At 40.2% G+C, this 25,419-nt stretch overlaps 1 protein-coding gene across 4 annotated transcripts in view; it reads right to left on the bottom strand.

Annotated features, from left to right (window-relative positions):
• Positions 1–25,419, bottom strand: part of LOC132403851 (troponin T, cardiac muscle isoforms-like) — a 46,881-nt gene that overhangs the window by 18,699 nt on the left and 2,763 nt on the right. For 2 of the 4 annotated variants that reach the window (XM_059987588.1, XM_059987587.1), the window contains exons 2-5: positions 18,852–18,907; positions 18,741–18,754; positions 17,848–17,889; positions 763–784 (exon numbers count right to left, since the gene is read on the bottom strand). In XM_059987588.1, coding sequence (XP_059843571.1) covers positions 763–784; positions 17,848–17,889; positions 18,741–18,754; positions 18,852–18,907 — 134 coding nt within the window. The remainder of the gene's footprint in view (positions 1–762; positions 785–17,847; positions 17,890–18,740; positions 18,755–18,851; positions 18,908–25,419) is intronic. The other 2 variants (XM_059987590.1, XM_059987589.1) reach the window with 1 other exon arrangement.

Here is a 25,419-nt window from a genome sequence, read left to right as displayed (position 1 = left end):
TTTCCCCAAAGACGGAAAATAAGAATTAGATTACATGCCTCAGCAATCAATTATCATTTCCAAAGCCCCTGACATGGCTTGTACAGTACTGGACTTCCATCCTGGCTGTGAATGTCAATATTAGATGGGAGTTAGGAAAATACAATTTGAAAACCTGTTCCTAAAATGAAAATGTGTGTGTGCTGTTTTTAGGTAGTGTATTTTGATGGGGAGAAGAAAATTGGATCCGATAAAATATATTGGCGTTACAGTGTATAACAAGCAAAACACAAAGGAGAATTAGAAGAGTTATGATAAGAGATTATCTTGAAACAAGTTTGCTTACAATGCCACTGACTTGTCAATTATAATCCTAGGTAAGTAGGTCTTTTACATTTAATGGGTTCCGCAGTGGAATAGCTTGCAGAGTTGCTGTCTCATAGCAGCGACTCAGAGTTAATCCTGATCTCTGGAACTGTCAGGACGAAGTTTGCACATCACCTTGTGATTGTTCAGGTTTCCTCTGGACACTCTGATTTCCTCCCATATCCTTAAGACCTGCAGGTTTGTTGGTTATTTGGCTACTGTCTTAGTGTGCAAGTGATTAGTAGAATCTAGGGAGGGGTTAATAGAATTGTGGGTGGAATAAAATGAGCAGTGTTAAAATGGGTGCTTGATGGTCACTCTGGACTCTGTCAAAGCCCTGTTTCTATGCTCTGTCACTCTATGACAGTTTTTTTTTAATTGCCCAAGTTTTGTAAGTACTTAAAATTTATGACTTACTTTGGTTTAGGCTTGGTCTCTTCTGTAGGGAAGCAAAAGAAATCAAATACTATATTAATGACCTTATAATACACAACTCTCTTACAAATAAAACTTAGCTTTGGATAATTCAGAATTACAAATAAGCACAGAATTATTGGCAAGTTCCTTTATTTCAGGAAATTGACTTGAAGTTCAGTAAGATTAAATGATAATTGTTCAAAAATAATGCAGTGGTAGACTTGTAATCTGGACGTCGTTACAAAGAACACACAGAACAAAAGGTCAAGTCCCACCGTGAAGTTTGAGAATTTGAAATCACTTTAAAAATTATCTGGAATTAAAGGATAAAAGCTGGCATTCCTATTGGACTGACATAACACCACACTGCAGCTGCCATGTACTTTGAGGCTGACTCACTTTTCAGCAGCTAGTGTGGAAAAGTCATGGCTCATGTACAGCAGCAGGTGGGAATGTTAGGAGGTGCCTGGTGCCGAAGAGGCAAACCTCCCTATGGCCCTCCTTAAATTTAAACTTCAACAATTCTGCAATTATTTTTGTTTGCTTCTAGGTTACTAGAGGTTCTCCTTTGCTTTCTACTCGATTAAAAATTGAGCCAATTTCATTTTGTTTTCACCTTAGAAATAAAGTTTTGACTCAGTATCATTATGCAGATATTAAGGCATTTCTCAAAATGTTTCAGGTTTACAAGATTAAAAATTATGATACCTTCTTCTACTTCTGCTGAAAGTGGAAAAAAACATAATTAGATAGGAAGTAGAAAGAGAGAAAAAAAACAAACAACATTAATTATTATCACCAGCTAAAAATAGCAGTTAGTGTATCAGTTGCCAGTTAGAGCTCAACAAAAAAGTAGGAAGATGGTAAAACAGGTGCTTTCTATATTACACTGGAGAAAAGAGTATAATAAAGTTAACAGACAAATAACAGGAGGCCAGGTCTGGAGTCTCAAGTTCAGATTGTACAAAGAATCAGCAATATGTTTGAATCTCCAATTTACACTCATTTTTTTCCAAAAGCCTTTCAGTTAAGGGGACAATGCCTGCCAACAAATGCTGGTCTTGCCAGGACTACCCTGAATCTAAAGATAAGTATGTAATATATAGACCTGTTTTTCATCCAACAAATTAAAATTTCCATCACAGCCTGTCAAAGTTCATATATTTTTAAAAAAGCAAATTCAGAAATGCATGAGTGAGAATATTATTCAAAATTATATACAAGTTAAAAGTTCCAATATAATCAAATTATATGACAGGTGATAATTTCCAATAATTGCAACACTTTTCCATTCTCAGTGTAAACAGAGAATGGTTTAGTGCCAGAACTCCTTCATTGTAGCACTGATCTCCCAAGTTACACTTTCTAAATCATACTTCCCCAGATACCAAAAATTTACATGACAATTTTCAAATAAGGTAAATGTAATGTAAATAATTTAAATATCAAATAATGTAAACATTAGACAACAAAGGAATTGTTATCCATAGCAACAAACAATCTGTTGGAAGAACTCAGCAACTGTAAGAGGAAAGGAATTGCCGATGTTTCTAGTCAAAACCCACACTGTTGACTTGCTTGATCAACTGAGTTTCTCCAGTGGATTGTTCCATGCTCCAGATTCCAGCATCTGCAGTCTCTTATGTTTCCATTGTTATCCATACTTCTGCATGCAGCTGAAGGGCAGCACTACCCTTATGATTTATTTAACACATTAAAGCAACAAATCATTTTTGTTGGTTAAGTGGATTGGGGTAAAAGTTACTACATGTCATTTCAGAAAGTGAAAACAAATATAAAGAGATACCTTGGGGTGGCTCTGAAAATTGGATGAAAATAAAAAGAGTTGAATTAAATATCAAGCAAACTGGATGCTAATTACAGATTTATTTTTCTTATTTGTTTTTGTTTGGATTGTGGTCATCAGTGTCAAGACCAGCATCTGCTACTCTTCAAGAGGTGATGGTGATCTACCCTCTTGGACTGCCACAGCTGGGCAGGTGTAGATATTTCAACTATTGGGAGTGTGCTCTTGGATTTGATCCCCATTGTATAGAAGGGACAACAATAAACCTCCATATATAACGAGATATGTAAGAGAGAAAAGGGATGATAGGTGACGTGGAGGAGAAACTGCAGTCATGATGTCTTTGTACCTGAAGCTCTTATTTTTTATGGTGGCTGGGACTGAGCTAGCCTAGGAGAGTAACAGTAGTGTATTTTCTGGCAGGTACACACAGCAGCCACTGTGTTCCAGTTATGGAGGGACTGGATGCTTCAGTAGATGAGCAACCACTCAAGTACACTGCTGAGTCCTGGATAATTTTAAGTTCTTAAGCACCTTTGCAGATATTTGCATCCTCACTTATCTGTGAGGAGTATTCCATCGCTCTCCTGCGTTGTGCCTTGTTTATAGATCCTGGAGAGGTTTTGTGGTGTCAGCCAGTGCCTCTGCCCACAGGATCGCCAGCCTCTGAGCTGCTATTGCTACTTCAGCTGAGATTTGGAGGTTGATTTGAGGGGATAGGACAATGGTCTTATGGTCATGCCGTTGAATGCTGAGGGTGGGTGGTTGGAGATGGGAGACTGATGTTACCTGGCACTTCTACAGCATAAATATTACATGCAGCTTGTCAGCCCTGTATCCGAATATTGCCTATGCTCTAACACACGGTGACATGGACTGTTTCATTGTGAGAAGTTGCAAATGGAACTAAACACTGCGTAAACATCAGCTAACATCTCTACTCCTCATTTTAGGACACTGAAGGAGGGCTACTGATGAAGAACCCTGAAGCTGATTAGGTCATCAACACTCATGCAGAGCTATCTTCAAGCTGGGTTGGTTGACCTCCAGGACTCACATTTGGTTAAATGGTGCCTTAATATCAGGAGCAGTCACGCCTACCTCACTTGCAGACACAAATTTTTTCATTTATGTTTGGACAAAAGCAAAACTCTGGTTTGAAGCTGAGTGATCCTAGTGAAACACAACCTGAATCATACTAGTGATCATACAGATCTTCATACAATTGTCAGCAATTCTTTTCATCATGTTGCTGATGACTGATAGTAGATTGTTTGGATTTGTCCTGTTTATTGTGAACTGAATATACCCAGGCAATTTTCAACACTGTCAGAAAGCATCTTATGAAACTATACAGTGAACTGACTACAGGTATGACTAGAATATAATTATACTTGCATTTTCACATCCAATCCACAACTAACTTGTATTATAAAATTTGCCTAAACAACTTAAAATGACCCATGGCCTTAAAGAATGCTTGCTACTTTTTATGTTTTCTTACTGACATCCATCCACACATGACATTTATTTAAAAAATAGTGTTTGTTTCTAATTTTAAAAGGTGACTGCTTGAAGATGCAATTAGTGAAGGGCCATCTTGCTAAGTCTGCCAGTTGGGCAATCAGAGGACACCAACCTCAAATTATTTCTCTTTTAAAATGGAAGAGAGGGAAAAATGTAAGTCAAATATTTGATTTGCCAGCATACAAGAAAGGCAAACAAGGCTCTTTGCCAAAAACAAGCAACCTGAGAGTTAGTATTACGCATTTATGATTAGTATAGTCTATCTGACACAAAATTATGTAATTAATCAGAATATTTTACTGGCTGGTCAGAAACAATTTCTCTGACCAATTAAACAGCCAACTGGTGTGAAAGGCTCTTTCCTTCAACTGTTTTGCTTTATAAAGATAACTATTCATTATTTACAATATTCTGAGATACAATTCTACAGATCTTCCAGACTCAGAAAGGTACATCAAATATGTCGTACATGTCAGATCACTGCCTATTTAGCAAGAAGGCTCACAAATGCAAAATTGCGCTTAACACGGAGACAGTATGCTCAACTGAACAGACCTTGTAACATAATGTGAATAAAGGGCACAGTGGAGTGGGTAGGGCAGGGGTTCCCAATCTGGGGTCCATGGACCCCTTGATTAATGGTATGGGTCCAATGCATTAAAAAAGGTTGGAAACCCCTGGAGAAGAAGGAACATTGACATGCTGATGGAAAGGGTAATATGTAAGAATGATGGAAGAGTGCTGGTGGGAAGAAGATCAGAATGTCAGGCAAATCGACATCTGGAGAAAGTCAGGAGAAAACAAGCAGGGGTTGGAGTCATCTGCTGTTGTAAGGGAAGGGGTTGAGTTATAATATACTGGAGTCCTGAGGGAGGCTACAGTGAGAGATAACTTTCTAATGCCATGGCACCTAAATGCAACTCATCCCCTGCACTTAACTACATGAGCTTAGACTTCAGCAGGAATGCCACTGAATGGTTGTTGAAGCAGATCTCACCTTCGCTGCAGGGTTCACCTTCTGTAGCATATGTATACATGTACAAATAACTTTGTGGAAGTAATGTACAGACATGTTGCACACTATTTGATGCCATGCATTGAGCAGCCGCTTTGTAGAAATCCAATGCAAATTTGTGAAGCTCTAGACACACAGCTAGTTCCTGACCATCTACCATGATCATTTTTCCACTGCCTCTCTATTGTGCTGTATAGACAAGCACTTGCTTCTGCAATACAGGCTCTGGCTTATTTTGAGTATAAAGATGCTGAAACACAAGAGATTTTCTTACTGCCCTGATATTTTCCATTTCTCACACAGTATTTGATGAGATTTCCCAAATTTATCTAGTCATTTCACTCTTGGATCATGGAGGAGAAAACTGCCAATGATTTTAACTATTTTTTGCTGTAGCTGCCTGGCATCTTAACACTGTCTTTTCCTTTAACTGGTGACAGACATCTTACTCAAAAGGATAGCAGTGCAGAAACCAATCAAATATGGTGATCTTTGTTGTAATTACATGGTTCAGTTCTCCCTTAATGAAAGTGGTGATGTAGTGCTGGCTGTGTTGCAAAAAAAAGCTTTCAGTGACTTTTTGTTGGAGGATTCTCCAGTGCGGAAAATAGAATGCAAGTAGGTTAAAGTCAACTGCTGAAAGATCAGTGTGTTTCTTTTCACGCACTGCCTGCTTCTACTGGCTTTCAGATTTTATTTCAAACTTTCAGCTTGCACTGTACTTCTAACAGAGATGGGGAGAAACAAAAAAAAATTCCAGAATGATTATGAATTGCATAAATAAAAGAGGTGAGTGACGTGTGATGGGCAATATTACGCAGACATTTAGCATTTCTTAGATGTGTGTATTTGTTTGATTTGTATAACTTTATCCATCTGTGAGATTTTAATATGGGACCAAGCACACAAATCTTCATCAGTCACTACCAGCCTAGCCTTAATTTTCAAAAGGTATAGTATACTATTTAATTGTAAAAAAATGTTTTAAATCCTTGTTTATGATATCATGACAAAACTTTGTTAATTTGCTCTAAAGTGCCATGTAAATTTAGAGTGCTTGTATCATAGTGTAATTACCAACAACTTAACTAGCACCCCAGTTGGTTAGAGTATCCTGGGGGAAGGGGGGTGTGGACAATCGGCAGAAGCTGTACCAGAACAGAGAACATTACTGTGAGCCAAAAGCACCTGCATCTGGAGGCACCAAGTCAGGCCAGGCTTTCTTAGTGCCCGCTGTTAATTGCTAGCAGTGGAAATGGCAAAGGCTGGCTCCCTCTGCATGGAGAACTGGTGGGCAAGTAGATGACTAGAGCTAGGTTCCCAGTGCGAGGTCTACATCCAATGCAACAGGGCCTGTTGGCCATCCACTGCTTTTATTTTGTGTAATCACTCAGCCAATTTTGCTGTGACAAAAGAGACTGGAATATGGAACAAATGGAAGAACTCAGGAAGTCAAACAATATCAATGGAGGCAAAGGTTCAACAAAGCTCTTGGGCTGAGATCATAAGAAATAGGAGCAGGAGTAGGCCATCTGGCCCGTGGAGCCTGCTCCATCATTCAATAAGATCATAGCTAATTTGGCCATGGACTCACCTCCACCTATCTGTCTTTTCCCCACAACCCTCAATTCCACTTCAATGCAAAAATCTATCCAACCTTGTCCTTAATATCTTTACTGAGGTAGCCTCCACAGCTTCATTGGGCAGAGAATTCCACAGATTCACCATCCTCTGGAAAGAGGCAGTTCTTCCTCATCTCTGTCCTAAATCTACTCCCCCGAATCTTGAGGCTATGTCCCCTAATTCTAGTCTCACCTACTAGTGCAAACAACCTTTCTGCCTCTATCTTATCTATTCCTTTCATAATTTTATATGTTTCAATAAGATCTCCTCTCATTCTTCTGAATTCGAGTGAATACAGTCCCAGGCAACTCAATCTCTCCTCACAGTCTAACCCCTCTCATCTTTGAGATCAACCTGGTAAACGTCCTCTGCACCGCCTCCAAAGCCAGTATGTCCTTCCTCAAGTAAGTACAAGCAGTACTCCAAGAGCTATCAATTTCCATTGCCAGATGAGACCAACTCAAAACATGGAGGAAAAACATCTCATATTCCACTTATGTAACTCGCGCCCAGTGGTATGAGCAGTGAACCTCTCACAGTCTTAGGAAATCCACATACACACACAAAGTTTGCAAGGACATCTCCGGTGAAAGAAGAGGTTACTGGTAAGTAAGTGTGGGGACCAATGGGAATGCTCTGAAGGCACACATTATCTCAATGAGCTGAATGGCATCCTTCTACGTTGGAGGAGAATACAAGACATTGCCTGACCAGGGTTGCAAACCCTGCAATTAGATGAGGATGAGAGTGCAGTGAATACCTGGAGGCAAAAGGCAAATGGAGTTTGGTGAGGATTGAAGAGGAAGGTGATGCTCAAGCAAATGAGACAGCCAGCTTGTTAAACAGGAGGACAAGCAGTTGTGCATTAAAAGAAAAGGTGAAGGAAAGCATGCAAGTAAAAGGCCAAGCAGCATGGCTGAATTGTCAATCGATAATGTGTAGTAAAACCCTGATAATCCAGCACCCTCAGTGGTTCTATTAAAAACTATTGGCCATTGCACCTACAAATACCCCCAACACACTTTCCTTCTTTTGTTTTAAGATCTATCACAGTAATGTAATAATGTTTCAGTGAACAGAACAGGTTGAGAAAAGAATAAAGGAAACAAAACCTGGTGAACTTCAAGGGAAAATGAAAAATGGGTAAGTTTAAAATGAGCATGGGCAGATGGTCTGCAGTAGGTTTAAAGAAGGAGTTCCCAACTTGGAGTCCATAGACCCTCTGATTAATGCTTAGGGTCCCTGACATAAAAAAGGTTGGGAACACCTGGTTTGAAGGGGGAATTGGAAGCATCAACTGACTTATCTACATACCAATTCAGGTCAATCAGACACCTAACTTGGAGTTTTACACATCTCCATAAGTAGGTGTGCAATGAGAATAGGAAACAGTAACAAAATACATAAAATCAGAGACAGAACAACATACTCAAGGCATTGAAAATCACGGATTCAGTTGCCAGACAATAAGGGCAGGTTTAAACATGGTCAACAAGTATTAATCAGAGACTGGAACCAAGAGTTGATACAAGTCTGCAACACGACAAAGCAGTCAGAGAATTAGACTGTGGAGTGATGTCTGTGGGGAAAAGATCATCCAGGTTTGGGATGTCTGAAAGACAGACTATTGAGTAGGCTGCTATAAAGGAATCTATTAACAGGAACCATGCAGTTTCACTGGGACTTAAAGCCCTCTGACAAATAGTGCACAGGAAGGATGTATAATCAGTGAACAATTTGCAGAAGTTTTAGGGCAACAGTTTTGACCAGTGTTTCGAAAGGTGAGACAAAAAAAAAAACTCAAGCAAGATAATATCAAAATAGAGTAGCAAAATTCGCACAGACAGAGATGCTGAAACTATGCAAGGTTTAGATAAGTACTTAGTGTCTACAAGATTCTTGCTACTAACACAATGGCTGAATGGACAAAGTTTTAAGAGAGGACTACATTGCAAGCTGGAGGCAGTTCCAAGCCTCTAAAGATTCTGTGAGAATTATTATGAGGACGCGATCTCATTAATATCCATTCAATATCGCAAAGCTGGATTGTGCCAAGACAAACGCTAAAAGCTTTGAAGACCATTCAGAACAGAAGGTCAAGGAAGATGGCTTTATTGCTTCAAAAGTGATAGGAGGAAAAGTATCACATATACAGTGAATCTGCAGAATGCAAGGCTATGTGAAAACCAGAGAATGAGATGTATTAACTGAAGTAGGCATTATTGCAAGCTTATGCTATCCAGTAACATACCAAGTACATGGTGTAATTCTAAATACTGTGAATTCCTGTTAGACTTTGTGTTACGCTTCTGCATACAGGTGACACGAGAGATTTTGCCACAGTACATAATCCAATATATTCGTCACAATGAAGTACAGAACAGAATGCAACAGCACACAGAGGATATAATCCAGTTGAATCTCCACTGTTTTCAGCATTACTAAGTGAAGCTTGCCATGAAGAGTTCAATAAATAAGGAGATCAAGAGATTGAATAATTTGTACCTTCTTAAAGTTGCATAATTTCATAAACAGAACTAGTTGATGGTTTGTATGCATTCATTCATTTTTTTTAAATAAAGACTGATTTTCCTCTTTAAACCTGGTAACAACTTAACACCCTGCTGCTACCCAGCATATTGCACATCCTGTCTGAATGCCCTGCTGTGCGCCCCCCACCCCCAACTTAGATGTTCTCCCTTCCTGCATTGGTCACTTTTCATCTTTTATTGCTGCTGTTTCACGTATTTATACAACTTCCTGTACATTTATAATAGTGCTAGTAACATTATACTGTCTCACATAAACATGCACCTCGCATTTTATGTCACCCTGCCAATCTTCAGGCCATGCCACTCACGAACTTGTGCTAATATTATTTTGTAACAGCATGTGTTGAATCATAACTATGTGTTGTGTGCAAATACATGTACTGTCTTTTGCACCTTGGCCCCAGAGAAACGAGGTTTCATTTAACTGTATACATGTATACGCTTGAAAGACAATAAACTTAAAAAAAGAAAAAAAGTGTGGTAAATAAAAGTGTGTTTTCAAGAAATAATTGCACAGTATGCCATGATTTTAATGCTTTGTTGTACTGGGAACAGCTGTTTGAGAGGTAGCACTTTCAGTAACAGATGTTCGATATGCAGTGCTACATCTAAATACCTGCTTTCACCAACATAAAGAGAGAAGTTAGCAAAGCATACTTCGTCCCTTCATCAGTTGATTGTTGAGGAAGCACAAAGGAATCTTTCAATTGGATAAAGAAAAAAAAAACAAGGACAACTCTGTTTGGCTTTCACTTCATAACACATGTACACCAAGGCTTGCTTTATTTTGACTAAAGACTGTTAGAATTATCATTATGTGTGATGTTTATAATTTATCATACATGACACTATTGTACTTGAGATAATCTGTGATTAGTGTAATGGAGGCTGTGTTATGAATGTGCCGCAACTCTGAGGGGCCGAAGGGTACAAAGTCGCCCCCTCCTTTTTGAGAATCGCAAGATCGCTACTAATTCGGGTCTGGGACCCAGGAAATGTGAGAGAGACACGCAGAATCCACAAAGGTTTGGAATGTGTCCTGGCCTCAGCGAAACAGAGCCACTGATGACAGCCATTGTCTCTTGGAGACAGAATTGTGTATTGAGTACTGTACTCTTCATTGAAGTCCCTCAGGGGACAACCAGAGTGGGCTGGTTGAGGGATTGCATCATCCCAACTTGATTTGACATCTGAGACCCCGTGAGTGAGGATAAAAGAGGGTTTGGGGAACAACCCCTTTAGACGCACCAGGAGAAACACTGGAAATCCAGTGACAGCATTTTATAGCGAACACTGGTGAGGGCCTGTGTGCGTCCTCCCTTGCCAGGGTGGCGGGCTCATCACAGAAGAACGGCTTAGCTAAAGAAGTGGCCACAAGTGAACGACCACACCAACAAGATTCCGACGGATCAAAATCATAAAAGGAAAGCCGGCAAGTTTTTCTCCCAAAACACTCTCTCTCTCTCCAACCATTGCAAACCCAGCGGTCCCCAAAGGCTGCAGCCTGCATGAACTGTGAACTTTATATTTCCATTGGACAATACATTATCCCTTAGACAATGATAGAGCTATTTCTGATTGATTATTATTATACCTGCACTTTCAGATTTAGTATTGATGACGTATATTATCTGTATATTTGCATTGATATTATTTTTGTGTATTTTTACTAATAAATACTGTTAAAAATCATATCATCAGACTTCAATGGACCTCTCTATCTTTGCTGGTAAGTGACCCAGTTACGGGGTTCGTAACAAAGTGGGGGTCTCATCTCGAGATTTGATACCAAATTGGAAGGCCAGTGAATCGGGCTTTTAAGTCCAAACGTGGGTCTGGTTGCACGGGTAACCAGAGGGGAAACCAACAAAGATGGACGTGGATGAATTTACAGAAAACTCAGCTCTGGAGGCGCTAGAGGCGGCCACAAAGTCGGACTTGATAAATATTGCGAACGGACTAAATCTCGCAGAGGTGAGGTTGTCGATGAAAAAGCGGGAGGTGCGGAGGGCCATAACTCAGTATTATATTGTGAAGAATGTGTTTTCAGCTGAGGTATTGGAAAATATCCCTGAAAAGGTATCAGCTAGTGGGACGGCTCAGTTAGAGTTGGAGAAATTAAGGTTGGAACATGAAATTAAGTTAAAAGAGCTGGAAGCAGCTGAAAAGAAAAAAGAGCCAACAAGCAAAGGGAGTACGAGCTCCAGCTAAAGGAGTTAGAGGTGAAGAGGGAGCAGGAAAGAGCCAAAAAGCAAAGGGAGCATGTGTTCCAGCTAAAGGAGTTGGAGGTGAAGAGGGAGCAGTAAAGAGCTGAGAAGCAGAGGGAGCATGAAATTCAGTTAAAACAGCTGGAAGCAGCTGAAAAGGAGAAGGAAAGGGCGGAGAAAGAGAAGGAAAGGGCCGAGAAAGAGAAGGAGAGGCAACATGACTTGGACATGGAGAAGTTAAGGCAAGAGTGAAGAGCTCAAGGGTCAGACCGAGATGAGCGGGAGTTGAGGTTAGTACCTCCGTTCGAGGAGAGGGATGTTGATAGTTATTTCTTGCATTTTGAAAAGGTGGCAGTGAGTCAGAAGTGGCCCAAGGATCAGTGGGTGGCATTGTTACAAAGTGTGTTAAAAGGGAAGGCACAACGGGCATATACAGCGTTGTCCATGGAGGAGGAGGAGTCTGAGAATTATGAGAAAGTAAAAAACGGCCATTCTTCAGGCCTATGAATTGGTAGCTGAGGCCTATAGACAAAAGTTCAGAAACTTAAAGAAAGGGTGGAATCAGACATATGCAGAGTTTGCCTATGAGAAGGGCGTGCTCTTGGATCGTTGGTGTGCAGCAGAATTGGTGGAAGATGATTTTTGGTGTCTCGGAGTTAATTCTGATTGAGGAATTTAAAGGTTGTGTTTCGGATGATATCCAGATGTATTTGAATGAGAAGCCGAATAAGTCTATATCCGAATTTGCTAGGTTCGCAGATGAATATGCCCTAACCCACAAGACAAAGTTTTCCTCGAATAAAAGTTACCCAAGAGACCGTGGGAATGGTAGAGAAAGCCCGCTGGCTGAGGCAGAGATTCAGCCAGGAGCTCGCGGTAAAATTGAGGAGGAAAGGCAAGACGGCAGGAGAGGTCCTGGCTTGACCTGCTTTAATTTTGGAAAGGTGGGTCATATTGCATCTAAGTGCCTTGCTTCGAGGAAGGAGACAGGAAAAGGAAAGCAGCAGTCCCTACAGGATGTATTGTGGTGATCAGTAAATCAACGAGAAAGCCCTAGGTAGACAGAATACGAGAGGGGCCTGAGAAATGTATTTCAGCAGGAACCGTGTCTGTGAAAGAGGGAGACAAACCAGTTCCAGTGCGGATCTGGAGAGACACGGGAGCTGAGCTGTCGTTGATTCACAGTACGGTACTAGATTTTGGTCATGAGACTGGAGAGGTAGCTTTGAGTGGCATAAGAAAAGGGACAGAAGTGGTGCCCTTGCATAGGATCATTATAAATTGTGAGCTGGTATCTGGACCATTTGAAATAGGAGTGCGATCAGAATTCCTGAGAACTGACGTAGACCTCCTTCTGGGTAACGATTTAGCTGGTGGTGACGTTTGGTTGGCCCTGGAGCTGACGAGCCAGCCTGTAAGTGTTGAGGACCCACCCCTAGATTCCAAGATCTATCCCGCATGCGCGATCACTCACAGCATGTCGAGAAAGGCAGCTGAGAACGAGACCAGTTTAAATCCGGCCAGTATTGATTTGGCCGAGACGTTTTTACAGACCCTGTACCAAGAGGGATTAGCGGGTGGTAAAACAGAGAATAGAAAAGTGAAAGAGAGTAAGGGAGACCTGCCCTTAGCCAGGAGGAAATTTATAGAGGTACGGAGTAAAGATGAGAAACAGATAAGGCTGTTTGAAGGTCCAGGGTTGGACATGGATGATCTGTCTGGTTTGGCAGAACTGTTTGAAGAAGTTGAAAATTTTAAATGTGTTCCCAATAATGAAATGAGGGCAGTCCTAGATGAAAAGGATGCCATTACCTTGAAGAAGTCTGCTGGATTGGCAGATGAGGTTCTTTCAACCCGCAGAGTTGAGTTTACTCCGGAAGGGAGTTGCCCAGAGAGTAACTGGGAGGATCAGGGGAACTTAGAATTTGAAAAGGGTACCGGTATTGAAAGCCTGGAAGAGGCAGATGTCCCATTTGAGTGTGTTCAAGATGTGGATGCACGTGGTACTGAACCTAGTAATGGGACTCTGAAAAAGTCTGAGGTATTTGATTCAGTTGAAAAGGAATGCAGTCCTTGTGGGTCAGATGGACATGGTTCAGTGCAGAAAGGGTTAAACTTGGTAATAGTGGGAAGTGAGAATTCCCAGTTGTTTGTGCTCAAAGGTGTGTTAAAAGTTAGTGAGGAGATAAAAGGTGGTGAGGTGAATATTATTATTGAAGGAAAAGGGAAAAGTGTAGTTCCTAAATTGAATGAAGAAAATTTAAAGTCTGGATTGATGTCAGAAGCAGCAACCAGGCTACAGAGACAATTGCTTGGTAACACGGTGCCTGCGAATCAATTACAGGTTGATTTGGAATGTAAAGGTGCCCCACATGCTATTGTTATTCAAGAGAATGCTGTGAAGAGGCAGAATTTGAAATGCTGTTTGGACAAAGAGGGATCGCTTACAGAGTTTAAACTGAAAACTAATAGCATGAAGGGTCCTGAAGATAAAACTAGCAACTTGCGTAAAATTAAAGAATTGTGTGGCAATTCTGAAAATGGTCTAAGTTTGGAACACATTGTTGATAAAATAACTCCTATGAAAGGAGCATGCAAAAGCTTATTCCACACTAGTATACAAGTTAACCACGTGGGAGTTAACTGGAAAAGGGGCGAGGGTTGACGGGATGCCATTTTATATAACAGGATCTGGTTTTAAGGGATTTCGACAACGCATATGAATAATAAAGACAACCCCCATGGAAGATTGACTGTTAAGTTTGAAAGTAAAATAAAGATTAGTACTTGCATGAACTTTTGTAGTATACACGTAAGCTAAGATCACAACTCTTTAGTTTTTGTTTGCTGACGAAAAGGAATAAAAATAGGTGGTTAGCAAATTGACGTCCGATGCTACAAGAATTTTATTAAGATAAAAGATGTTAAGATATTAAAGGAAGTGACAATGTAATCGCTAACTGTTTAGATGCTGAATTGAATGTATAACTGTATTACTCTGTAGTGAAAAAAAACTTCTGTATTGTGTTAGATTCTGAAATCCTGTAGGACTCTGTATTAATTAATTTTTACCGGTGGTAAAAATCTCAGAAGGAAGGGGGTGTTACGAATGTGCCGCAACGCTGAGGGGCCAAAGGGTACAAAGTCGCCCCCTCCTTTTTGAGAATTACAAGATCGTTATTAATTCGGGTCTGGGACCCAGGAAATGAGAGAGAGAGACACACAGAATCCACAAGGGTTTGGAATGTGTCCTGGCCTCAGTGAAACGGAGCCACTGATGATGGCCATTGTCTCTTGGAGACGGAATTGTGTATTGAGTACTGTACTATTCATTGAAGCCCTCAGGAGATGACCAGAGTGGGCTGGTTGAGGGATTGCATCATCCCAACCTGATCGACATTTGAGACCCCGTGAGTGAGGATAAAGGAGGGTCTGGGGAACAACCCCTTGAGACGCACCAGGAGAAACGCTGGAAATCCAGTGACAGCATTTTATAGTGAACGCTGGTGAGGGCCCGTGTGCGTCCTCCCTTGCCAGGGTAGTGGGCTCATCACGGAAGAACGGTTTAGCTAAAGGAGAGGCCACAAGTGAATGGCCACACCAACGAGACACCGACGGATCGAAATCATAAAAGGAAAGCCGGCAAGTTTTTCTCCCAAAACTCACTCTCTCTCCAACCATTGCAAACCCAGCGGTCCCCAAAGGCTGCAGCCTGCATGAACTGAGTGAACTTTATATTTCCATCGGACAACACATTATCCCCTAGACAACAATACAGCTGTTTCTTATTATTATTATACCCGCACTTTTAGGTTTAGTATTGATGACATATATTATCTGTATATTTGCATTGATATTATTTTTGTGTATTTTTACTAATAAATACTGTTAAAAATCGTATCATCAGACTTCAACGGACCTCTCTATCTTTGTTGGTAAGTGATCCAGTTACGGGGTTCGTAACAGCTGTAATAAACCAATGAAATAAACAAACAAAAATGCATTTGAGAGAATAAGATATTCCTTATTTCTTGATGCCACATCTTGATGTTGATTTTTGACAATTTCACAGATGTTTTAATCAATCTGCACGGTCATACATTATACATTCTAAAGTTGCTTTTAACATTTAATTTCAACAGCAAAGGAATGATGGAAAATGATGGAAAAATGATGGAAAATCTCCAAATACTTGGCAAGGGTAGCTCAATTGCTACAGAGGTTTGATTATACAGTGAATTCTGGTCAATTAAGGAATTGGTTAATTGGGGCAGTCACTTATTTGGGACAACTTGAGAAAATAGCTGGGATTCCCTTCGTTTATTTGGGACAATACACCACTTAATAGGGACAGAAGACTGTTGCTGAACAGTTTGTCACATGGCTGTTAGACACTACACTGTGCTTACAGTGAACAGTTTTCAAATAGCATCAGTTACATGTGTTTTGCGTGCAAAAATCTGTGAATTTTGACACTGATATTTGGAAAGAGATAAGCAGTAGGCAATTTAGAACCATTTTGTTCTCTGTGGTTTCAAACATTCAGGCTTAGAGATGCCAGAAATGGCTGGAACTGTAAATGAAATGATTTCACAACTTCAGCAAGTTAGAAATTATGAAGAATTAAGGTATAAACCTTGGACATAGCAATTAAAATGAAGATTTGGAGGATGCAATGGATGAAAACATTTGTATGAAGGCAGTCCGTTATCTGCACAAGGTGTCTGCGCTGATTTTGTTCATTTATAGTCCATCAAAAGAATATGGCAGCTTACACAGCCTTAATTCTTCCATCAGTAACTATTAGGAACTGGTACAGGTTTATCGCATTGTAGTAGCATTGGTGGTATTCCAGTTTGCTCTGTATTTTATTTAAATACATTATTTGTTATTCAGTTAAATAGTTGCTTGTCTTTTTTATACCTTTTTATCTGTTTCCATGAAACTTTGGCTAATTGGGCCAGATGCTTAATTGGGCCAAAATGAACTGGTTCCAATATGTGCCACTTAACCAGAATCCACTTTATTATGGCATTTTCAAAAGTTGAAAATCAAACCTTCAGTACAAGGAGCAAAAGGAACAAAAAGTCAGGATTTGTCCATAATCTTAGAATGCAATGATTGTTCTGCAATCCAAAAGGAAAAGTCCTAATAAAGTACAAATGATTACTCTTTAGAAAAAACTACTTTCCTAATAATTACCTTTTCGTTAAGATGAAAACTTGGGAATGTTTCTACATTGAGTATATAACACCATCAAAGCCTGATATCAAAGCTACTCCTCTCTTAGTATAGCCCTTCCAAAGAAAGCAGTTTTCCTCAGGGGTTATTTAGCTAATGTTTAATAAAGCATGGGACTTTATAGATAATCCATAAATATGCCTAGCACAGCACACCAAGAAGCAGTTTAAGAAAATTAATGGAGCGTGTAAAAGGGATGGTGGATAGAAAAATCAGGAGAAACTGGTGTACAAATAGACATTTCTGAAGCCAAGAGATTAATACTAAGTACTGTTGCATAAGCAACCATTTTGTGGATAGCATGATCCCACAAAATGAGATGCACAACCAGCTGATTTACTTTTACTTGTGAAAGCTGGAGTTAGGAATGTTGGCCAGGATATTATTACTTCAACACAGGAGGCCACTTAGCTCTGCCCCAGTTCCCCAAAGGGCAATCCAATCATTCTTATTCTCCCTCTGCTAATTCCTTACAGTACAGAAGTTCATTGTCCTCCATATCCATCATGTCCCTTTTGATTCTTTTCATTTATCTCCACTGAGGGGTAATTTGTGGTAGCCTACTAATATACTAGCAAACTTTTGGGAGGGCAGGATTCAACGCAGGTTGCCAGAACTATTAAGTAGCAGCTGTAACTGTTCCACTTTTCTGAGACTCACTGAACTAGAGAAACTCCATTAGACATTATCATGCAGTCTTCATCATTCAGCTGAACCCATACAGATAGATAAGGATTTAGTTTAATGTAGAATTCAATGGAGCACACATTTGTCAAAGCAGTTCTTCTCTCACATGGTCATCTTATGCCTTATGTACAGATAGAGGGTCTGAACTACTCACATCACTGCACATGAAATAAACTAATTAGCATCAATGGTATTGATCTGTGCCAATTATCACCATGTGCTCATTGAGAATATGCATCAGAAAATAGATCAAGCACATCTACAATTCCTTAGTGGGATTTGGTATGTGTAGGGAGCAGGAGACAAATCTTCTGCAATATTGACCTTGTAATTTTCATGGCCCATGGGATGAAATTAATTCATAACAAAACAATGCAAAACATGCACATAAAGTGATTTTATTATGAATACAAGCATTACTTTTACCTTCTTCCAACTTGACCTCTTCCTTTAGCTCTTCCTGTTCTTCTATTATTACAAGTATTTAAAATACTCCAGTTAGTTCTGCAACAACTTAAATTCAATAAGATTTACTGGTTTTACCAATTCACCACTCCAGGTTTTCATACTGACAATATATTGCATAATTTCCACGTCAGTTTTTGGAAATAACTTTCTTTTTACTCTTGGCATCCATTTTACTATTTCATTAATGTAACAGAAATTTAAAAAGTGCACTGCAAAGTCAATAAAAAACACTGCAATAGAAAATGCACACAGGGGACTCTTTATTAGGTACACCTGCTTGTTAATACAAGTATCCAATCAGCCAATCATGTGGCAGCAACTCAATGCACAAAAGCATGCAGTCACAGTCAAGAGGTTCAGTTGTTGTTCAGACCAAACATCAGAATGGAGGAAGAAATGTGATCCAAGTGACTTTGACTGGGAATGATTGTAGGTGCCAGATGGTGTCGTTTGAGAATATCAGAAACTGCTGATCTGGGATTTTTACGCACAATGGTCTCTGGAGTTTATAGAGAATGTTGTAAAAAAAACAATCAGAGAGCATTCTGTGAGTGAAAACTGCCTTGTTAATGAGAGAGATCAGAAGAGAATGGCCAGACTGATTCAAACTGACTGAAATAACCACACGTTACAACAGTGGTATGCAGAAGAGCATCTCTGAACGCACTACATGTTAAATCTTGAAATGGTTGGGCTATAGCACCATAAAATCATGAGCCTACACAGGGGGTACCTGATAAAGTGGCCACTAAGTGTACATCTTTTGCCTTTTTTGTCAGATGTTTGTTCTGTGGATAATGAGAAAGAAATATAGTTTATGAAGCATTTAAAAAATACCATTTGTGTCTTACCTTCCTCCTTTTCCCTGTTAGCAAAAGGGGAAAAACAATTTAAAACAATGAAATAAAACAAATGCTCTCTATTTGACTTTAATATAGTGAAATATGCTTTGTCACACTTACTCCAACTCTTCAAGGGTATCCTCAGTGTCCGCCATATTTGCACAATTGATATGTATCTAACAAAAATAAAATTTGAGCAGTTTCAATTTTAGTAACAATAGACTCAATTTTGTTTTAGTTGATTTCTGCTCAATACTGGCATAACAAACCAGCTTTTTCTGTGTAATGTGTACATGTTGGAAATGCTTTTACCATCAACTAAATGCTCTAAAGCTCTAAGAGGACCACAATCTTGCCATGGTTTGGAGGCTTGTGCACCTCAAGCACTTGGAGAGTCATGTTAGCTGGAGTCACAGCTTGATACTTTGGCTCTTGGTAGAGTCAACCAGGTCAAAGGATATAAGCCAGACTAAGAGTGGCCCACCAGTCCTCCAGGTTCATGGGTTCATCTCATAGCTAATAACACTGACAAATTGTTACGGAAACAGCAGTGAAGAATCCTTCTATATCTGAGTGCAATGGTATTCCCGAGTCTCTACTCGGAACCTGCATGACTGACAGTAATGAAAATTGCGATGAAGCGAAAAGCCCGGAGCTTCACCGGAGATGGAAGACCCTCTAAACAGCAGCGGTGTAAGGGGCAGTTTACGAAATGCTCTAAAACACCGCAGCCCAGGATATTGCTTGATCTCCGCTGGTGTACAATTTAACGATTATATTCTTTGTGAAAAATGCACAACTTTGTTATCCTATAAACTTGTTTTCAGAATGTTACCTCATATCAAACTAAACTGATGCTAAGTGACATGAGCCGTGAGCAGTAAACAGTTTGAATGAACAGTCTGCAGAGCAGATGTTGAAGTTTATTGTGATTGCTGGTTGAAAGCTGCCTTGTTGCATTGGGAAAGAAACAGTTCGACACTTCATTGGCGTTAAAGACCAACTTCTTCTGTGCAATATGTTCAAGCTGGAAATTGTTTTACCATCAACAAAATGCTTGAAAACATTGCAGCCTAGGAAACCTCCACTGATCTTGCTTGATCTCTGCTGCTGAGGGGCAATTTAATGATCATATTCCTTGTGAAAAAAACACAACAATGTTATCCTACAACCTTGCCTTCTGAAATTTTATTGAATCATATCAAAATGAACCCATGATAAATGATATTAACATTCTAACTAATACAACTCACAGCGTAATACGCGCAGGATCTCAGTGAACATAGACTGGCAGTATGCATTTAATTAATCTGCCCAATAAGGTTCCTCTCCTGTCATCCATGCTCTGCCAACGTACTTTATCAAGTCAGAGTCATATGGCCCGTTTCTGTGGTTTTTGCTCCATCCCCAACCATTAAACACCCATCTACAATAATCTCAATTTTTTGTTAATTAAAAAACCCTCCCTGTATTCCCAACTCCATCTAGTTGCTACAACTCACCTTCAAATGAGGGAAGTTTACAGTGGCCAATTAATCATCACCAATGCATCTTTCCGAATGGGGGGGAAAGTGAAGCACCTGGGAAGAATCCAGGTGGCCACATGGAGGAAGCCGGAGGTCACAATTGAGTTTGTGAAGCAGCACCTTTTTCAGCTGGGACACTGTTACAAATTGAATGCTTCCCACAGTCCCCATCCCCCCACTGTGACCATATCCTTTTACCTTTATCATTGCAGATTGACAGGAGATCCCAACAAACTGAAATCTCTCTCAAGTGAAGGAGGAGACCTTTAACAGGAAGGGGACATTGCATCATTCCACTAGGCACTCCCATGCACTATTTCAGATCATGGTACCTTGACACAAGTGCCGAGCCAGTGCCTTTCACCCAGACTTTGTGCCATACATCAAGCACCCATTCACATTGACCCTACACTAATCCCACTTTATTCTGCCCACTTTCCCCTCAGCTACGCCAGATTCTAACACTCATTTGTGTACTTGGTTTTCATTCAGTTAGGCATGTCAGTGCCAACAGACTGCAGCCAGGTAAAGAGCTAAGGAAACAAATTTACCAGCACCTACTTGGCATTAGTTTTGTTCAAGTGGCTCAGGCAAGGACTCTGATAAAACAATCTGTGTGAAAAGGCCCCTACAAAACACGATAGATATACTTTCACTCTGTCCGCCTTGCTGGAAAATTTGTGGCAGCCATCAGGAAGCCTCCCAGCTACAGCTGGTCTTTGAAATGGAGTCCATGCTTACCTGTCAGGATGCAGGGACACTTCCTTGCCACCAGTGATGTAGATGCAGTTGGCAGAGATTTTTAAGCCTCTTTACTAGTACACCAAAAGACCACACCAAGTGTACAGTACGCTGCCAAAAATCCCCTGATCACACTGGTATCAGCCAACCCAACCCTGGTTTTGGCTGTAAAGGCATGTTCCTAATTCAGTTGCCACCATATCTCAGAGCTTGCTGGCATCTTGATGTAGGGGAGTACCTGTACCTCTGTTGAGCAAGAATCCATGGTCCTTCTTCAGGCTGTCCATACTCGTGCTCCCACCACTGACATGTTGTCCCCACATCATAATGTCTTACATAAACTCGCACCTCATATTTTATGTCAACCTGTCAGTCTTCAGGCTATGCCACTCAGGGACTTGTGCCAATATAAATTTTTGACTGTATATGTTGGGTCCTAACTATGTGTGCTGTGTTTTGCACCCTCATTTTAGTGCAGGGTTTCTCAAAGCGGGTGCTGCGAGAGTTCACGATTAAAAAGAAAACAGCCTTGAGCTTCAGGTGATACGCAATGCTAATGCTCACAGTGGTGGATAGTGATGGAATAGCACTGTTAGCAATCTTGTTCAAGGTCTCTAAGCCCAGTATGTCTGTGAGCCGTAGGATCATGTTTATTTTCTTGAGTTCATTCTCAGTTCTTGACGTGAGGTAGGGGAGACCGCTGATGATTGGTGAGTGCTGTATTGTATGGAGGGGAGGACGGTAGGCTGATGAAGAGCGTGAAGTGCGTTTTCCAAGTATTGAATGAACTCACTCAACTTGAGCTGTGACATCAGCCTCTCCCTTCCAAATTACCTTCCCAACTTCCCCTTACGCGGCACTGACTGACTTATGGGAGCATACAAGCTACCGGTGTAGTAGAAAATTGGAGGGAAATTTTCATTCTAAATAAGGAATTTTTATATGCCACAACTCAGCTGCTGGCCCGTCGCTTTGCTGTTGTTGTAAACGTTGCAAAAGGTGAATTGCGTAGGTTATAAGTAAATTGTATTGTGAAGTTTTCGGATGTTTTTGTTCTTTTCCTGTTTATTTATTATGCCTTTTTAAAATAATAGTTTATTAACCCCTGTGTTAGGACAATCAGTATGAAAAATTGAAAAGGTTTCACTCTCAAACAGTACGGTGAGTTGATGTATTGATGACATGTCACACGATGCCAAAGTAGTCTTGTGGATTAAAATGAAAACCAACCACTTCTCAATCCAGTTTGAGGAGTCAAAAGATTTCATCCATAAATGCCATATTTAGCATTTGTAAGATTTGTAAATTATGGAGAAATTAAAGAACTTTTCTGTTGCAAAGAGCTACCCAAAACAAGCAAAGACCAAGGTATATTTAATGTTTTGTTTCCATATCTGGAAACAAAAAGGTCCGTCTTGGAGGAACTGTATTGGCATCTGTACTGATGGAGCCCCATCAAAGGTTGACTCCATGAGGGGTTTTGTTTCTCCTGTAAAAAATTCCTGACATTGTCATAACATAGTGCTTTCCTCACAGAGAGGTGCTGATGTTAAAAGCTCTTGGGGATGAAACGAAAAAGGTTCTGGATGATGCTATTAAAATGTTAATGTTATTAAGCAAAGATCAACTTGCTCAAGAATGTTTAAAAAAACTTTGTGAAAAATCTGACAAAGAGCACACTAATCTCCTGCGATGTACAGAAATCTGGTGGCCTAGCAGAGGAAGAGTTCTCAACAAGGTGTTTGTGCTGAAAGGTGAATTGCAAGAATACTTTCAAGAAAATAGTCGCCCAGGTATTGCTGAGTGCTTTGAAGAGGATTCTTGGATTTAAAAGGAAATGGATTCTTTGGGAAAATTGCGTTGCAAAAGAAAATCTTGAAATGCTTCCATTGCTTCTTGGGCTTGAAAGTGAGGAAGGATTTCAGAAAGTCTCGAGTCATACTGAAAACAGAAATTTATGATGTTTGTCTCTTGAGTATTTAAGATTTACGAAAGAGAAAGAAAGAGATCAATTTCAAGAAAGATAAGCAAAGCTTAACAACCCATTTTTTTTCCAAGAAAGGGTGGCTAGAGATTCATTCTCTACTCAAAAGAGCATTGACAATTATTTTTGGATTATTATATCTACAGCTTAGTGATCACACTAACTTAGTGAGCTGTAGATATAATAATTTTTATGTAGGAGTTCCCAGAGACCTGAAAATTATTTCAAGGGTTCCTCCAGGACAAAACGGTTTAGAAAAGTTGTTCTAGAGGAACACATTTTTGTTTAGCCATATACATGTGTATGCTGGAATGACAATAAAATTCAACTTGAACATCTGCTCTGCAGGCAGTTCATTCAGACGGTTACTGCTCACTGCTGATGTCATTTAACATCTGTCTAGTTTGATATGAGGTAACATTTCTAAAAGCAAGGTTATAGGATGATAAATGTGTGCGTTTTTCACAAGGAATATAGTTGTTAAGTTCCATGCCAACAGAGATCAAGCAAAAATCAATGGAGGTTTCCTGGGCTGTAACATTTTAGAGCATCTAGTTGATGGCAAAACCATCTCCAACTTGTACACATTGCACAGAAGAAGCTATGGCAATAAAGTATTGAGCTGCTCCTTTCTCAATGCAACAAGGCAGGTCTCCACCATTATAACTTGCCTCTCCAAACTGTAGCTGAAGTCCCAAGAATCAAATGATTCTTTCCTGCACCCTTGCCAAGGTTTCAATCTTTGCTAATGTGTTGTGACATGAATTTGATGAAATGCTTTGAATGGAGCAGTTTTATTACAAACTTTTGCAATGTTTTTGGCACAGGACCCCTTCTGGCTTTTTAACCATTCTCTCAACTAACTTTTTTCCAATTATTTCAGGTCTCTTCCTACTGCATCAGAATTATATCTTTCACTTTATCTTGCCAAGTGCATACCTGCTAGTGCTTACCACTAAGTTCTTATTTTTTTCCTGTGTTGAAATGGAGATCAAGTGAGATAATTTGCAAAATGTACTTTGAGCTGTTAGCAAAGGTAGATCTTTGTGCACAATGATCTTTCCAAAGAGATGCTTCTATATGAAGGTTAGCCAGCATGCTGTCTGGGATGGAGATTTTCAGTCATGAAGGAAGTCTGGATAGGCCATGATTGTTTTCTATGAAGTGCAGGTATCAGAGGAGAGACCTCATAGATGTATAAAAAGTTACGAGGAGCGTAGATGGGACAGATAATAGAATTTCTCCATGGATGAGGTACCTAAAACTAGAGGGTGCAGGCTCAGAATAAAGGGCAAGAAATTTAGAGTAGATCAGAAAAGGGAATTTTTTCCACCTAAAAGATGGTTAGAATTTGAAACACATAGGTTGAAGATATAGTGGAGGCAGGCAATCGTACAACATTGAACTATCACCAAGGAGTGGAAAGCTATTGGCCAAGTACTGGTAAAAGGAATTCATCATCATCTTCTTCATGTGCCATATTATATGATGTGGGTGATCATGGTCTTGACCATGATTGTTCTTGGCAAATTTTTCTACAGAACCTGTTTGCCACTGCCTTCTTCTGGGCAGTGTCTTTGCAGGACAAATGACTCCAGCCATTATGAATACTCTTCAGAGACTGTCTGCCTGGCATAAGTGGTTAACCAGGATAACAAGGCATAACCAGGATTGTGCTATGCACCAGCTGCTCATATGACCATCCACCACCTGCTCCCATGGCTTCAAGTGACCCTGATCAGGGGAGCTAAGCTGATGCCTCACCTTGCCCAAGGGTGACCTGCAGGCTAATGGAGGGAAGGAGCATCCTACACCTCCTTTGGTAGAGGTGCATCTCCACCCTGCCACCTGAGAAAGAAATTGGCATAGATAATTATTTGATGGGTGTCATGGAGCAAAGACCCTCTCTTGGCCATATCTCTACACCGCTATATCCAAATGGCTGCTGGATGGAGTCTGATGTGAACCAGGAGCAGCCATTCGTTGGAAGTGCTGAGCTTAACTACAAAGCAACTTGGAATAATAACCGTGTGCTGGGCTGCACCTCCCTTAATTCCAAAGTATATACAGGATAATCCAACTTTCCCAAGGTGTCTAGAAATAATCATTATTAAGATGATGTCTGTTTTAGACTGCAAGTCATTGAAGCAGAATTTGGGCCATCAACATATTTAAACAAACATGCTTGACATTTGACAATTACAGGAGGCTTCCAGAACATAAAGGATAAAATCTGAAGCACTGCTAAACGGGAACTAATTTCTTTTGCTGTACCTCCATAAATTCCATTGGGTCAGTGGGTATTGAGGGCTCCATCAGAAGTAGTCCAACATCAATAAAGAGTCCCACAAGTACTGAACAAGAGTCAGTAGGTACTCCCAGTAGCCTAACATTAACCCAAAGGGGACAACAATCCTTCATTACACAATGTACCTCA

This window comes from Hypanus sabinus, chromosome 13, assembly GCF_030144855.1.
Source record: "Hypanus sabinus isolate sHypSab1 chromosome 13, sHypSab1.hap1, whole genome shotgun sequence".
Lineage (NCBI taxonomy): Eukaryota > Metazoa > Chordata > Chondrichthyes > Myliobatiformes > Dasyatidae > Hypanus > Hypanus sabinus.
Note: the sequence above shows the minus strand (reverse complement) of the source record. Positions and strands in the feature narration are given on the sequence as shown.